At 47.2% G+C, this 17035-nt stretch overlaps 1 protein-coding gene across 1 annotated transcript; it reads left to right on the top strand.

Moving 5' to 3' along the window:
- The first annotated feature begins 248 nt into the window (after window positions 1–248).
- LOC149366761 (uncharacterized) lies at window positions 249–12293 on the top strand. The gene is made up of 5 exons (XM_089571697.1): window positions 249–699; window positions 6899–6970; window positions 7878–7984; window positions 9650–9870; window positions 12140–12293. The coding sequence occupies exons 1-5, from the start codon at window positions 249–251 to the stop codon at window positions 12291–12293; spliced, it is 1005 nt and encodes a 334-aa protein (XP_089427823.1).
- The last annotated feature ends 4742 nt before the right edge of the window (window positions 12294–17035 follow it).

The following is a 17035-nucleotide window of genomic DNA, read 5'->3' as shown; positions in this document are numbered from 1 at the left end:
AGCTTTCCTTTGTAGCCATTTGGCTGCGCTCGACTGGATGTCAATGAGTAATCACTCTCTTAGAACAAAACTTACAGGGCGCCTACCAGGTACCAGGCTGGAAATTCATCACAACAGAGTTCACTATTAATAGTATCATTTATCTGTCATGGCATGCGAGCATTCCTTTTAGTCTTGGAAATAAACTACGCATAAGTGGTTTTGATTCTTCGCGAATGCAGGCAAGTGTCAACGCAACCACACTAAGAATGGAGCGGAAAAACCTTCGCGGCAGAGCTGAAGAGCCTCCAAGTGCGCCAAAGTCAGCCAGAACTCATGCTTCGCGTGTGGATTCGGCTTCCTCACCGGAACAACCAGTGCCGGCTTCGGATTCCGCGAGGAATGTTAGGAGAGAGGGCCCGTCCGCCGCCAAGTCTCCAACAAACTTAGTTCCGGTCACTGCTCACAAAGTGGTCGAGGTTGGAGATGCGGTTACAAAAGTGGCCGAGGCCCCGGGATCGGCCGCGGTTGTGGCTGCGGCTTCGGATCCTGACGCGGCTTCTGCAGTGGTTCCAGTTCGACATGCGGCTTTGGTTCCAGCTTCGGACGCCTGTCTGGTAGAGGCGCCTGCCACAGAAGTGGCTGATCCTACAGCTGCCGCCGGAACAAGTGGAGGAAATCCGACGATGAGCTCCACGTGGAACTTGACCACGAGCAGAGGTAAAGGACTCGCCCAATCGAAAAACACAACAGAAAATTTTCTGTTGCACAATAGATTTTCCTGACGCCTTTTGCGACCTGACAACAGAAATTCTTGTTGTAGCAACAGGACTTTCTGTAGTAACGGGCAATGTCCTGTCGTAAGGACAGAGTCAGTTCTGTCGCAAGAGACAACTTCGCAATATCACAGAAAAATCTGTCCTAACGACAGGATGATAAGAATATCTGTTGTATTTTGGGACTGGCTCTGTCGTTCTTTTCAACTGGGCATACAGATGCACATTAGAGAAGGGATGTCATGTTCTCGCTTATTAATAGAGACCGGATTTTAGGCAAATGCCTATTTTTTTCAACGCTTCGTAGGCGCACCATTTTTACATATGAGCACGAATTAGGTCTTGACAATATGTTTAACACTTTTTATAGTGCCTATAAATGCCTATTTTGGGTGTCAGTGCCTATAAATGCCTATTTCCAACGTGGGTGCCTAAAAACGCCCTATTTCACAGAAAAGGGGCCAGAAATACGCTGTGGTTTTGCTTTCAGATTATGTTTGCTTTCGAATCCATTTCGGTTTTGAGTAGAACACACACGTAGCAACATTAGATGACCTCGTCACTTGGCTGTAGTGAACACTGCACCTACGTCGGCTGTGTACACAATACCAACCACGTCAGCCGAAAATATCGAAGCAACCTTTCCCCTAATTTCTGCCATTTTATGGTGGCAGCTTGTTGATGACTTTGGCTGTTAAAGTGGTAGTTGACCAGATGGCACCACATTTCGGAAAGTATACGGAGTAAGTTATAGGTGCGTCCAAAAATTTCCCAGTTGGTTCCAATTGAAACCGACTGTAAAATGTTCCATAAACCTGCTGGAAACAGTTTAATTGATTAAAATTTCCACCTGGGTAACCTGCCTTATTGTTTGCTCAGTCTTGGACAAAAACAAGGGGTTCTCAGTCCTCAAGCAAATTTCAGGAGTACTTACCGGTGAACATTCTATGATACCGAACAGTGTAAAGCCATCAAATGTTCCTAAGTAAAAGCACGCTCCTGTAACATCCGTTGATGTTAAGCGTTCCTTTTCAACATACAATCTTGTTCTTACTGATAAGAGGCATAGATTTGAGTCCATCAACCTGGAGATGGTGCTTGTCTGCTACTGCTTCCATAGCTTTAACAGTGATTTCTAGATGGATGATCTTTATTTTACCATGGATTCTCGTGGATGTACGTAGGCCCGTGCAGAACTATGATTCTTTTCGGCATATTCCGCATCAAGCAGCACTGTGTGTTTCATTTTCTAGCATCTCGTATTTATGGTTTCCAGACCATTCTAATGGCAAGCACCATTTCATAGTCGCGTGGCTTCAGACACGTGAAGCCGCAAACTATAAAACACTGTTTACACAAATGACAACATATTTATTAGTGTTGAAGCATTTTGTATGCCTGCAATAAATAAGTTAACTTCCTGTGTGAGTGAAGACTGAACTCATTTGTCAGAGGCTTTGAACTGACAATGTTTCTATCAATTTCTAAATACATGGCCTTCTGTTAAGGTATTCATTGCTTCTACTTTTGTACACGACAAGCGAATTGTTTTTACGAGGTATACCAAAGTAACACAATCTGGCGGGCTAGTTGGTGGGAATCCATACGATTTCAGCAGCGCGAACACGGTTAGGAAAAGACAGAAGGCGGTATCAGCGCTCTGTCCTGTCCGCCTTCTGTCTTTTCCTAACCGTGTTAGCGCTGCTGAAATCGTATGTATACCAAAGTGTTTTAAAAGGGCTGGTAACCGTCCCTTTTGCTCTGCTGAGGCATGTGTATTGTACGAAAAGTTGCGCGACAGCCTTAAAAAAAAAACTGCTTCTAATGGTCGTACCTTGCTTAAGGTCCCAAATCATTCCTGCTGTGTTTTTGTTTTATTTTACGGCAGATATTGCGCGCTGAAGTTCGGAACTATGTACACTTTTGATGAAGTTTATAGTGCCTATATTTCTCCGTTAGGTGCCTAAAATACAATTTTAGCCGCCTATTTAAGGCGCCTAAAACGTGCTTTTTAGTGCCTAAAAATCCGGCCTCTACTTATTAATTACGGGAGGGACCATTACCAATGAAAGGATCACTTTCTGAGGGCTTCCATATGGATAAGTACAAGAAGCGATGGCTAATGCAAATTATGGCCATTAAAAATAAGTGATGACGTGCCTAGCAGACGCCAAATTGGGTGATGAAAAAGTGCTTACAAGCGCTGTTGTCGCATTCGGCTGTGCAGGACTCCCGATACGAGACAGAAAGCGTAAAAAAATGCAATGTAAACTGTCCACGCACACTGTCTCGAACCCGTTAGTACCTTATATCGCATGGGGCCATGAATGAGAGGTTTATCGTAAATATTCGAGAAGAAAATTCTTCCTGACCGATTGCAATTCAGAGGTGCTCTTAAATATTAGTTTGCTTTAAATATTTTCGCCTATATGCACTGGGTTTGTGGCAACCGTTACGGAGCTGATTCTTAAGTCAGTCTTGCGGACACTGTGAATGCGTTAGGATAAGGTCAAAAAAGCAAGAATAATTCAGTAATTTAGCCTTTATTTTCGTGTCACCTCTCGTATTAATATGGTGATTAAAGGGACTGTTGTTATTTCAGTTTTCTAATCACGTTCTGTTATAAATTATAGAATTCAAAGGGGATGCATTTTTTTAAGTGTGTCAAAACGTGTGCGGCAAACCCATGCAAGTGCAGGATTTTTAAACATGAACTAGATCATCTGTCGGCCGCTAGTTGCAGACACTGCGTAATGCCGCGCGGGTTGCTTCAGTTCTAACTGTGGGGAAACTGTAGAGTCCTTTTATATACTGCAAGGAAAAGATCTGGTTTTTCATAGCGCAGGGATTTGCACTGAGCTGGTGACAGGACAAAATGCGTAAAGTAGATGGAGGAACGAATTTTGTTTCTGTTTCAAATACTCTAAAGTGTATATTTCGTCCTTCATCCGATCATAAGCTGGGCGCGGTTGCCTGCAGCATGTACTTTTAGATGCACCGAGAAAATGTAGAAAATATTGTCCTGCGCATGTTACGCGCTAGTAAATCTGCTTCATAAGTTATACCTGCGCTCGCACTGGCTATTCGTGGCCGCTATATACAATCAATGGGGCGTAGCAAGAATTCCGTACTCTCCCGGTAGTTTCCCAGCAAACCAAAAAAAAAAAAAACGTGGAGAGAGAGAAACAACTTTATTGCCATAGATTGGCGGGATTTAGGGCAGGTGGGCTTGGTGTGGCCCCCAGGTGGGTGCGACTTCCTGGGCCCACGAAATGAGTGCCAGTTGGATGCTCTTGTCTGGCCTTCTGAGGAGTTGGTTAAATCCGTCTTCGGAGGGAGCTGGCAGTAAGGTTCGAGGGGGCGGATTTCCCGCGCAACCCCAGAGGATGTGAGCCTGGGTGGCGATTTCTCCCTGGTAACAATTTTGGCAGACGGGGTCGTATTCCCCGTCTGTGATGAGTGAAAGTCTAGAATGGCTAAGGATAGTGTGTCTGCAGCATGCGGAGCAAGGTGGCTTGCGCTCGATTCAAGTCGGGGTGTGGAGGCGGGAACTGGCGTCTCATTTCTCTGTAGAGGTTGGTAATTTCGGCAAAGGTCTGGGGAGCCTCGGCAAGAGCGTCTGGGTCCGTGGGGCCGGCCGCCCGGTTGGTTAGTCCTCGGGCTAGTCGGTCGACCCCTTCGTTTCCAGAGTTTCCCGCGTGGGCGGGTACCCAGACCAGGTTGATCTTATGGTCGCGAGTGCAGCCGCGAAGGATGCGTGCAGCGGGGTGGCAGATAAAACCTGCCGAGTAATTTTGTATCGCTCTTTTGGAGTCGCTTAGGACTGTGCGCGCACGTGGGTCAGCGATGGCCAGCGCGATGGCGGTTTCTTCTGCCGCTGTCGGAGAGTGAGCTACTACTGTGGCGGCGGTGACGAGAGTAGGTTGTGGCGTGGTTGCACAAGCCACGTATGTGTTTGCACTTTGCCGTGCAGCATCTACGTATATTGCGTGTTCGTCGGCAAGGTATGTGGCATCTAGTGCATGGGCTTTCAGCTGACGGCGCGTATCATGGCGGCCAGGTAGCATGTTTTTGGGGATTGGTTTTATAACTAGGCGGCTATAGACCCCTATCGGAATGGGCGTCGTGGGGTGGACGTCGCCTATGGGGTTGATGTTGAGACGGTCAAGTATGAGCCGCCCGTGTTTAGTGCGGGAGAGGCGGTTGATTTGGGCGGTCTTGTGTGCCTCTATGAGTTCTGTGAGCGTGTTGTAGATGCCGAGTTGGAGGAAGTGCTGTGTGCCGGCGTACTGAGGTAGCCCCAGTGCCGCTTTGTACGCTGAACGTATAATGCTGTTCACAGCTTCCTCGTCCTTCTGGCGGTGGTGATAGTAGGGGTAGGAGTAGACTATCCTGCTAATGAGGAAAGGTTGCGTGAGCCGACAGAGGTCATCCTCCTTCATACCTCTGCGGCGGGTGCTGATGCGGCGGATAAGGCCGTTGATCTGATTGGCTGTGGTGCGGAGGCGCTGAATGGCCTCCGAGTTTTGCGTGTTGTTCTGTATTAACATACCCAGAACGCGGATGGTGCGGACCAGAGGTATGGGATGTGTGTCGACTTTAAAAGCGTCTGTTTTTCCATAGCGCCGATGGTGCACGCACAGATGTTCTGAGACTGATCAATGGCTGTCAATCCATTTGGCTTTCCGGCGCCTCCTTGTAAAAGTTAAAAACAAAAGTTTTTGTTAATAGATTTAAAAAAAACAAGGACTTTTTGCCTTTGTATTCATAATGATGGCGGACTATGGCCCTTCCAGCTTGGCCTATGCCCCATTTGTGAGGAATTCGAAGATTAGCATTGCTTATAGATGTGTTTTTTGCAGTCCAATCGACAACAAACGCTTGCATTCACCTTTGACAATTGATCTTTTTATAACAGGAGTGTACTGCAGTTTATTTCTTCAAGGATTATTGTTTAGAATTATCTTGGAGGAAAAATATCAAGCTTGGATATAAGTTACGATATCTGGTGAGAAAAAAAAATACGAGGAACTTTAGCGGCTAAAGTGGTGAAAGGCGAAAGCCTGAGTGCTGCATTCTGCTACGCGATTGTTCACTTCACATTTTGTTGCTGCATTAATTAACTGCCAGTTAATGACACTTTGCCTTTAGGAGTGGAACGGGACAGCGTGTTGTAGCGCTGCCAGGCAGTGCACGGAACGCCACCACCCGTTCGGCGCAATGCCTTGTCCTTTGAACGCAACACTTTTTGAGGAAAGGAAATGGCGCTGTAATTCTCAGTCATCTCGATGGACACCTGAACCGCACCGTACAGGAAGGGAGGAAGTGGCAGTGAAAGAAGAAAGAGAAAGAGGGGCCGTAATGAAGAAAATGATAATTTTATTTGAGAAAAAGAAATTACGCAGTAACTGTCTCATATATCTCGGTGGACACCAGTAGAAAATTGCATCTGAGGAAACAAAATTGCGTAGTAACTGTCTCACATAATTCGGTGGACACCCGTCAAAATTCTCGCGCAGTGACGTCACGACCACTTCGACCAATCTGAAACGCGAACAAATTTGCTAACACGTCTTGGTCGCGACAGTAATGCCTTAAAAGTAATGCCTTGTGGAGGACAGCTTTACTGGAAATCATATCTACTCCTAGTCATCATGGGTGCAGGCCTGACTGGAAACGGTTGCTTCTGTAGTCAATCGCTGCACCCGCATACCGTCCAGTCAGGACACATATTTACACTTCGGTAGTGCTACGGGTGATCTGCTCACATTTGGGCAAATTCTGGAATCACTAAGCATCCAGACAACGCCAAACACTCTCAGCACTAACGATAGCCGGCGATATCCTATCAAGCTCCTTGTTATACAGCTCTACAAAGACGGAATCCGTCTGGTCGGTTGCTTCAGTGGTACACTTCGATGCCGTAGGTATCCTGAAACGTGAACTTCTTCTTTTCATCCTTGATAGTGGCCTATGGAACTGTTAAACTGGTTTTTCAGGTGGAACTCTTACACCGTATAAGCCAGCACATGTTGGAAACAAGGAAAATTATATTACGGAACTTGCCTCAGAATTAAGTTATGACAGCAGCTATGGTCAACCTAACGAAATGGATGTCCTCTTTTCTTCTTTTCATTGAACAGCCTCCTCCACGCATACCAGCCGTGCGTTTACAAAAGTGGGGACAAATGGCTCAGATGGATGGAGACCGACCAGTGAGTACAAGTCTCTCATGAACTGAGCCTGGATCTACAAGGAGTGTGGATATTTTGGAAGCTTACAGCCGGCGTAGCCGATTCGACTACGGTAGGATAGTTATCGATCGCTCTATTCCCGTAGCAATTTTCTGCTTTGGAAGGGGAGTAAATACAGGGAGTAAAATTTATAAAAAATATGTTTACAGGGAGTAAATAGTGGAACGTGATATTTTTCCAACAACGGTCAAAATGTAAAAAAAAAGTTAATCATGGTTTCCCCATGAAAAATGCGTTTTTTTACCCTTCATTTGTAGACAAATTTTTTAAATACACTTTCTTAGCTTTTATGGAGCTTGTAACCTTTATCCTTCCTTTGGCGCCTAAAAAGCTGTATTTATCGGCACTTCATCGGGGTTATAGTTTCTTCGTAAGTTGTCGCTGTTCTCTCCGCCGACTTTGTTTCTTTTTTCTCCTCGGTTGGTTCACTGAAAAGACAGAGTAGGGTTGCCAGTTCCAGAACAAGTAGTACTGAAGAGCAATGTCGGAAGCAAGAGGTAATTATGGCACTTATTGTTCTGAGAATAAATACTCAAATGTTTACAACGAGGTATCCAAATTTCTGTAAGGATACTCATAGCGGTGTACGTGTTTTCGAATGGGCAGCATTCACTCAGGTGATAGAAAATCCTAAGAGGGTTACTGACCTCAGAAATCGACTTTCATGCCTCTTTGAACCTCACTAACACCAAACCTATTTGAGTGATCGGCGCAGTCTTGGCAGTTTTTATCTCCGGATGTTAATGACGTGACGCTGTTTCACTGAACCGAGAAGGACGAATTCCACCACGTTTAAATTTCCAAATTGAGCAAATTATTTCGGAAGTCACAATGTCTTACTACGTTCTTTCCCGCTGGCATATCTCAGGCCTCCCCGCCAGGGCTGCCCACGTGTCGCGAGGCACGTATCATGCCAATGCCTACCCGTGCGACACCTGTGGCTACCACTTCGACGTCCGCATGAATCGCCAACAGGTACGGGAATGAAAATGCCAGAGGAACACGTTTACACATTTTGCGTCGGCGGCTACATTTCTCCGTGAGTTTGTTGTTGTGTGGGTAGCTAGAAAAGGTTACCGCACAAAAAAGGAATGTATACTTAAGGTCCGCCTTATGGGTATGGCACGGTAGCGTAGTGGGTTAATTCCCATACATGCAGAAAGTAATTACCTACTTTACATTCGTAGATCCCTGGGAGTCCTCATACCCCGCCTGGAGCAGGCGTCAGCGGTTAAGCGCTGCGCAGCTAAACTGCCATGGCAGGTGCTCGCAGCAGCGCAGGTTGCACTATCCGGGGGGCAGCTTGTGATGACGCGACAAGTTCACGCGACCTGGGTGGCCCACCTGTCTCCTGGGCTGCTCTGTGGGGACCAACTGCCAGGTCCATGTTCGTGATTTATCGCTCCAGCGCCAACGCCGGTTCCTCTGAAGAACTGGGCCTTTAACGCTTTCCCGTTAAAACCTCATTACTTGACCTTCTGGCGAAGACATAGCGTCTACAACCAGCTCTTAAACACCCTATTCAATTATCCTCTAATAGCTTGTAAATGTGGAGGCACGAGCATGTATTCTTTATTGTGGGCAGATGAAGGCGATTGATAATTAATGAACATTTAGCCGCGTCCGCGAAAATGTGGACTTTGAAGTGTGCCGTGGGAGATGGTTCTGGATAAATGTGGACCAATGGTGTTGCATAACGCGCGCCGGAATCTAACCATTTAACAGCGCTTTGCTCCCACCAAAACGCAGCTCCACGCAGGAATCCGAACCTGTTGATAGGTGCTCAGCAGGCACTAACCGCTCGCGATCACCTCCACATTCGTCGACTTTATAGCTCGACTTGTAAGGTGTCAAATATGTAGCCGTGACATTGCACTTTACCTATGCCCTCTGCCAGAATACTCCTACCGGCATCAACCCTTTCAATAACGCTCTTCACAGAACTACTACGAAAGTGAGCCATTAGTCCACAAGGAAACGCTTGCCCTAGCGTAGAAACGTACTATCGGAAGCAGACGTTGACGGCACACGGGCAAATTTATTGAAGCGCTGCGTCACAAACTACTCGCTTGCTATTGATACCGTCGGATGGAAGATTTCGTAATCAGATGTCCCATTCTCGAGTGATTGAAGCACCTGCAACCCTTGCTGCCCATAACCGGACCGTCGCAGCAGTAGGAAAACTGCGTCACCCGCCTCCCTCATAGAGCGGCCGCTCGCAAAGTTCACTGCATCCTATTTCACTAGCGGCACATTGTCGAGAATGGCCATTTCCTTTTCAGCATGTCTTTCCTAATGGCGCAACACTGTTCTCCTTCGCAAGCGGCTGAGTTTGGAAGTTCTTGGTTTTCTTCGTACTACGCCGGAGGCGTCCCCTATCAACACAGCCAGACGGCCCAATATTGAAAAAATATTGGGTAAGTGTCACTGTTGGTAACGCTTATCCACCCAAAGGTAATCCCCTCTACACATATCCCTCCAAGTGCAGATCTTTCCCCAAACCGCCCAAGTAATCGGCTCGGTATTGCAAATGGCTGGTTTCACTCTTGGCCTTTGTTGGACCGGCCTGAACCGGCCTTTGCCAATGCGTTTCCAATATTGGGCCCATTATATGTGGTTCTTGGATTCGGGTGCACGCAGGCCTTCCTGGACTGGTTCCGTGACGAGAGGAACCTGGGCCACCACGTGCTCTTCGGCATGAGCCTGCTGCTGGCCACCAGCCTGTCGCTGGCCCTGACCCTGTCGTGGCTGGAGGCGAGCCGACGGATGGCCGGCCTCTCGTGGCTGCTCTCGGTGCCCCTGGGACTGGCGCTCCTCCTGCACAGCTGCGTCTGGGCGAGCCTGGCCATCTACGGGCTCTGGTACGGGAGCACCCCTACATCGTATATAACTCCATCATAATGGTTCAATAGGTAGCATCCTTGATGCGTTCTGGTTATCTTACGCTGTCCAAACAGAATTCTTATCACCATTGGTTTTGAAGGCAACAAAAGCTGACACACAGAAAAAATGTTATAAACTAAATCAATTCTTCCAGTGTCTTGGAATGAAAAAAGGCCGATGCGGTGCGAACGTCATTTCCGCGCCGTCCATTACTAATTGCGCTCTTTGGCAGGCCGCATGGACCACAATGATAAAGAGGAGCATTCGCAAAAGCTACCACTTTTTTCCCACTTGAAGATTCTCTCTGGTCAGTGGGGTTTGTATCCAGAGCATCTGGTGTCGACGTCGGTGGTGTGAACGAAAAACAGCGAGCAGGTCTGTAGCAGATGGTGCCCAGAGAGCAACCTAGGAGGCAGGTGGGCCAACTTGGACACGTGACCTCGCTGTACCATCAAGACCTACGCACCGGACAGTGATCAAACTGCCCACCGTGGCAGCTGATAATTTAATGATTGGTCACTCGCGAAGAGCAACCTGAGTCGCACGAGGCCCACCGCTGGGAGCACCTGTCATCGCAGAGCAGTGTCTTGTCACGTAGCCACTGCTGCCAAGAGAGTTATGACGACTCCGAGGGATCTATGAATGTAAAGTATGAATTGCACACTGTCCGCAGGTTGTTTTGACGCCGCAAGGTCACCTGACATAGGGTGTCCCACCTGCCTCCTATAGGTTGCTCTCTGGGGACCACGTGCCAGAGCCATGCTCGTGATTTTTCGCTCACAGCGCCGACGCTGATGACCCCGACAGCAGATTTTCTGCGTAACGGGGCCTTTAACGCTATCGCAGTAAAAAGGGGAGAGGTCGTTGACGAAGAACGAGAAGACATACCCGAAAGAATGAAGAGGCTTCTGTGGGAGCTGTCGCATGAATGCATGAAATGCAGACAGAACGAGTAGTGATTTCATCAATCGGCAGCGCGATTTCTTTTTCAGACCCGACATTCTCCAGTGCCACCTACGCCGTTCATCCTTAAACCACTCCTTCGTAATGTTCTCAGTGGCTCAGTGGTTATGGTGCTCGGCTGTTGACCCGAAAGACGCGGGTTCGATCCCGGCCGCGGCGGTGGAATTTGTTTGGAGGAGAAATTCTAGAGGCCCGTGTACTGTGCGATGTCAGTGCACAATAAAGAACCCCAGGTGGTCGAAATTTCCGGAGCCCTCCACTACGGCATCTCGCATAGCCTTAGTCGCTTTGGGACGTTAAACCCCATAAAAGCAAAGCATAAAAGCAAAGCTAAGGTCAAGTAAATGTGGCGTGTGGTGTTTAATGCCACCAAGCTGCACAGGTGCTATGATAGACCTTTAGTGGAAGGTTAAGGATTGATTTCGACTATTTTTACGCTGACATCACACTGCACCCGAACGTCTTAACATTTCGCCTCTATCGCAAAGCGGCCACCGCGGCCGTTGCGCCACCCCGCTGATCTGGGCTCAGCACCACAAAGGTAAAGGAAATGAGCCACAGCTGCGGGCAAAGCACAGTTATAAAGATCACCCAAATGCGGCAAAGCTGAAAGGAGGGCATAGGTTGTGAAAGCCACTGGAGAAAAAATTCAAGGAGACACTTGAAACAACTTACGCGCGCTAATTCGAAAGCATCCGCACTTGCATTATGGCGCCATCTGGTGGGCCAGCGTAGAACACTACGAGGGGGTTTTCAGTGGGAGCCGCATGATGGCGCTGCGACACGCCAAGCAAGAAGTAATTTTAGCGCAAACGTACTTTTGAGCTCGGTAAATTGAGGCATCTGTAATTCATATGCTCATAATTTCTCTTGTATGCCTCTACGACAACTATGCATTCACAAGATGCGCCTTTATTCAACAGGGAACGTTGGTTCAGAAGTATCGACTGCTGGGCGAGTTGGCGCATGACTCGATGATACAAGGCGCAAGAATGGACAGGACGAGCGAAGAACGAACACTAGAATCGAACGACTGTAATGGTTCAAATGATCTTTTCTTATTTTTCTCCAGTGACAGGTTGTTCATTTTTGGATTAAGGATTGGATTGTGGATTACGGTTTGGCTTGTTGAATGGCTAGGGATTGGATTGTGGATTCGGTAGGGATTGGTGAAGGCTTGACACATCCTGTCTACGTCACTCTCGAGCCATAAACGGCTTTCGCCTTAAAGAGGTTACACTTTTAACCCTGATCGGGGCCTTCATTCGTTCACGTTGTGCGCAGGCAGTATCCGAAGGCCTACTTGAGGTGGAAGAACGAGACGCTGCCCATGGTCAGCCAGCACCTCATCCGCATGACGCACGCTTGTGGGCCGGCCGGTGCTGCCCAGTCGCCCCTGTCTGACACCTGCAACGATGATCCGGTGACGTGGCCGTGACGCTGCGCCCCGCAAATACGAAGATAGTGTCAATTTCTTGTCCAGTCTCGTCATTATAAAGCTTCGTTCTGTGCTGTTCAGTACGTCTCATTGTACGTGCCCAAAAAGGAGTGCTGACGTGTTTGCGAAAATATTGCGCGTCACAAAAATACAATAAGACGACGAGTGCTTCATCGGCTAGGAGCCAATGCTTCACAACTATGAGTTTGAAGCGATTTTCCAGCGCTTTTTTCTTTTCTCCGTACCGTTTCATCGCCAAAGAATTAACGATTCGGATATTGCATTTTTCCTGTTCGATGCCATAGTGTACATGATTTTGTTCTCTTGTGGGCTGAAAAGCACTTCTGTTTTTAATCTAGCCGATCTTTCCGAAACCTCACCAGCAATCGGCATCTATCAGCAGACAGTAGCGAAGTCCGCGCAACTCTGTGCTGATATTTTTACTTCGAATTTTAGGAGAATTCAGACTGCACCTAAGGTGTCCACGAATATGTAGCTAGTGATCATTACACACTTTAAGCAATACAAGATTCGTCTTTTAGAATTGTACCTGCACTCACGCCGAGTAGTTTCGACGACTGTGAGAAATTAATGGAGTTTATCAAACATTAAAAACTGCCGTGATAATTTTGATGTTCAAAGCCATATTGCCCGTGGCGGTAGGAGCACCAATAAAGCAATCAAAAGATAAGTTGTTCAGCACACAAACTCGATGGCGCTGCACAGCCACAAAGCTCCAATTTGTGCATTTTGCGAGGGTGATTTGAATCGTACAAATTTGTTCGAAAGCCTAAGGCGCGGTAGCGAAAGAGCACTTGTCCTGAAATTTAATTTCGGTTTCGCCTATAGAGTAGGCTGCTGCATCGGAACGATGTCACGGAAAAGTACAGCAGCGCAAATGCAAAAGGCTTGTGTGCGCAAAGCTACCACAGTGGGACTAAGACAGCAATCGTGTGCGGTAAGAGCCATTGTGTAATGACATTGACGCGTAATGCTAGCTTTACGTCCGTAACATCGACAAAATAGCATCATTGAGGGTATGTTCGTCTACATATGTATGCCCTGAGACTACGCCAAACAGCTCCATGTACATCACTTGTATGCACTCTTAAAGCACCTATCTCGCAAACTGCTCGTTCTTTTGCGTTCCACTCTTCCGCACGGATAGAGATAGGCAGCTTTCTTCAAAAATGGGCTCATTCAATTTCCTCTTCTGTATTCTTTTGCTTCTCTATTTGTCGCTTTTCTCCACTTTTTATTTCTACTTCTTTTTTTACTCCTCCGTTTGCACTCCTGCAAGGCTGTTCGTTTTACTGTATTGCTACTCCCTGACTCCGGGTGCCAGTTTCCGAGATAGAGCTAACCGCACTTTCGAGGAGTATGCGGCATAGATGGGCATTTTATTTTATTTTGTTCAATCTCGCATTTTGTTTTCATTCCTCTTTCTCCCATTTCCCAATAGGCCAAATAAAAATCCATCGCATGAAGGACAGATGAATACGCTATGTATAAATCTTCTTCTTTTTTTACTACAAAGCGACTTCTTGCCTATCAAGCGCGTGTATGATTGATTCCTGGTTTTAAATCCACATCGCGGTTCTTTTCCTTCAGCGCAACGATAAGCGGCGCCAGTCGCAAACTGCTTTTCATCCACGAAAATGCGTAAAACTGCTTTCTTTCGGCTTTCTTTTCTCGCTCTTTTCATTTTCGTCAATTCAATATGATGTTCTCTGTAGTTACTGCGATCTGGTATTGAACTCCTGGCTAGGCTTCTTGATTAGTTTTTTTTTTGTCAAGTAAGTCCACTACGAAGCGTACAATTCACGGTCTTCCTTAGAAATTTAACGGCACTTTTAAGCACTTTTCCTCCCTTTGTGTTTCCGTTGACAGAGAAGTGTGATATTGCCTAGCCTTAGTCCAGTTTAATTTATGGGGGTTTAACATCCTACCGGTACTCACCTATGGGGCAGAAACGTGGAGGCTAACAAAGAGGGTTCAGCTTAAGTTAAGGACAACGCAGCGAGCTATGGAGAGAAAAATGATAGGTGTAACGTTAAGAGACCGCAAATGTGCAGAGTAGATAAGAGATCAAGCACTGGCTAATGATACCCTAGTTGAAATCAAGAGGAAGAAGTGGGCTTGGGCAGGGCATGTAATGCGAAGGCAAGATAACCGCTGGTCCTTAAGGGTAACGGAGTGGATTCCAAGAGAAAGCAAACGTAGCAGGGGACGGCAGAAAGTTAGGTGGGCGGATGAGATTAAGAAGTTTGCGGGGATACAGTGGCGGCAACTAGCAAAGGACAGGGGAAATTGGAGAGACATGGGAGAGGCCTTTGCCCTGCAGTGGGTGTAGTCAGGCTGATGATGATGATGATGAACATCCCAAAGCGACTCAGGCTATGAGGGCCGCCGTAATGAAGGGCTCCGGAAATTTCGACCCTATAAGGTTCTTCAACGTGCACTGACATCGCACAGCACACGGGCCCCTAGAATTTCGCCTGCATCGAAATTAGACCACCGCGGCAGGGATCGAACCCGCGTCTTTCGGGTCAGCAGCCGAACGTTCCCTAGGAATCCAAGCAGCACATTTCAGCGAATTGTTCCCGGTGTGTTGCCGTTAACAGAAAAGTGAGATATTGCCTAGTCTTCCCTAAGAATCCAAGCGGCACTTTAGAGCGATTCGTTCCCTGAGTGTTCCATAAACATTCGTCTCCTCTGTGACGAACCTGTCATGAGGACTCTCCCTGAAAATTGAGAATTGAAAACTGGGCACTTGCACCGACCGCACCGACACGACCGACAGCTTGTCAGTTGCACAGAATGCATGAAATTAACCGTCCGAGAGCACGGCATGTCACGCGGAGGACGAGCTACACAGTGTATCGTCACACCCACGGTCGCCGTGCGATCGACTAAGCAGCCACATCAGAACGGGGTAGTAATTCAGTGGATGTTTTAGTGGCGCTGGATCAGGGAATCGCTAATGCTGTGGGGAAGGCATAAAGGTCAGTATACATTTGTTCGGCTCCTCTGAATATTCTGTGAATCCTTGCGGATCCAGAACGTCGCGAAGTTGGCGAACGTACATTCGAGAGCCAGAACTGTGTTGTATGAAGAGCTACATACTGGCACCGTCCCCTTCTACAGAGTCGAAGGGCAAGTCACTCCGAAGACACGGCTCCAATCAGTAGCTTTTACGCAGTCCCCCTCCCTTGCTCCGCCTCGCCCCCTCAACCACATGATTTGGGAAGGCATGCTTTGGCCGCCCACCGCCCCCACGATTGGCCCGTGAAAACACTGGCTGCTCCTCCTCTTATCAGGCTACCAATTTCTGCCTGTCTGCGGGGAGCGCGACATCGCAGCCAGTGCTGGGCTATCTCGAAGGTGATACTTCATTGTAATAAAGTCACCTCTCGTTTTCTCTCTCTCCTAACAAAGGTGAAATTGGTAACGATCGACGTTACTGGCGATAGGACCTCAGTAAAGTCGAACGATGCAATATCGACAGAATGCGGCTGGAGTTCGGTAGTCGTTGTACTACGCTCGTTGGACTCTTGTCCTGCTTCTTTACAGTAGACAGCGCTTGGTGCCACTGAAGAATTACGAGTGCCATCTCTGCTTTTCACATTGGCATCTGCGCATGTTGTCTTTGCACTGCGGGAGTTCCCTCCTCGATCCCGTGTTTCGGTCCGGTCTGGGGAAATTAAGGCAGAGGAATGTTTTCTGTATAGTCTGAGAGCGCACCATAGTATGGCGTTTTTAAACAGTCGTCTCTTGCATTTTTCGCTTCGTTAAAAACCGTTCACTAGAAAAGCGGCAGTGCACTTCAGACAACAAACTGGGATCTGGATGAAATGCAGTGATATGTCAGATTTTTTTGTAATAATTGTCGGGACATCTGCTGTGAGCATTTTCATGCGCGTTTCACCTGCGAAGTGCTTCCGGTTGTTGATGCCGTACGCCGCTGCTAGACTGCGCTGGTAGTGCACAGCAACACACGCACCCATGTTCCCTTTCTTGCTGCTTTCGACTGTCTGTGTCCCATTTTTTCTCCGAAAATAAAATGACATGTAAAATTAGGACGAAGTGCGCAGGGGAAAACTTAATATTGCACAGGAGGACGAAGCTACAAAAATGTGTTGAAGAAAGAAAGCAATACCCATAATAAGAAACCCTGGAAGAAAGGAAGTTTGGGAAGCATATACAGAGGGATTATTTCTACCAATAAATGCATTATTTTTAGCCTATTCATCACAGCGACGAAGAGGCCCTTTGAAGCGAACTCTATAGAATAAACATATATCTGGTCCTTAAGATTTCGTGTAAGTGACTGCAGCAAAATTGATAAGAAAGTTCTGTAAAGGAGAATATCGAAAAGAAGAAAAGAACACATTCAAGTGTCTAGGGGGAAAAAAAAGGATCCCCTGGAAGCTTTAACGTTACTACTTCAGGGGTCAAGAGTGAAGTGTTCAGAGCGAAAATAATGGCCCTTTCTTTTAAACCCCGCCACTGAGGAAACAATAAACAGCTTTGAGAATATTTCACCTGCCTATACAGAAAATTTCATAGATAGAAAGCCATGCGCATATTGCGCAAGCCAAGCTTACGATGAGTTGATTGTGGCTTCCAAATATCAATTTTCGGAAGTGTGCTACATAAAGCCGACGTCGGTAACAATTTAATGTAGGCACACGGTAGACATTTACCGCTCCTGAGAAAAAATGCACGCCGTTTTAGAATAC

This window comes from Amblyomma mixtum, chromosome 1, assembly GCF_055824585.1.
Source record: "Amblyomma mixtum isolate Tamu chromosome 1, ASM5582458v1, whole genome shotgun sequence".
NCBI classification, from domain to species: domain Eukaryota; kingdom Metazoa; phylum Arthropoda; class Arachnida; order Ixodida; family Ixodidae; genus Amblyomma; species Amblyomma mixtum.
This window is presented reverse-complemented; position numbering and strand designations above follow the sequence as displayed.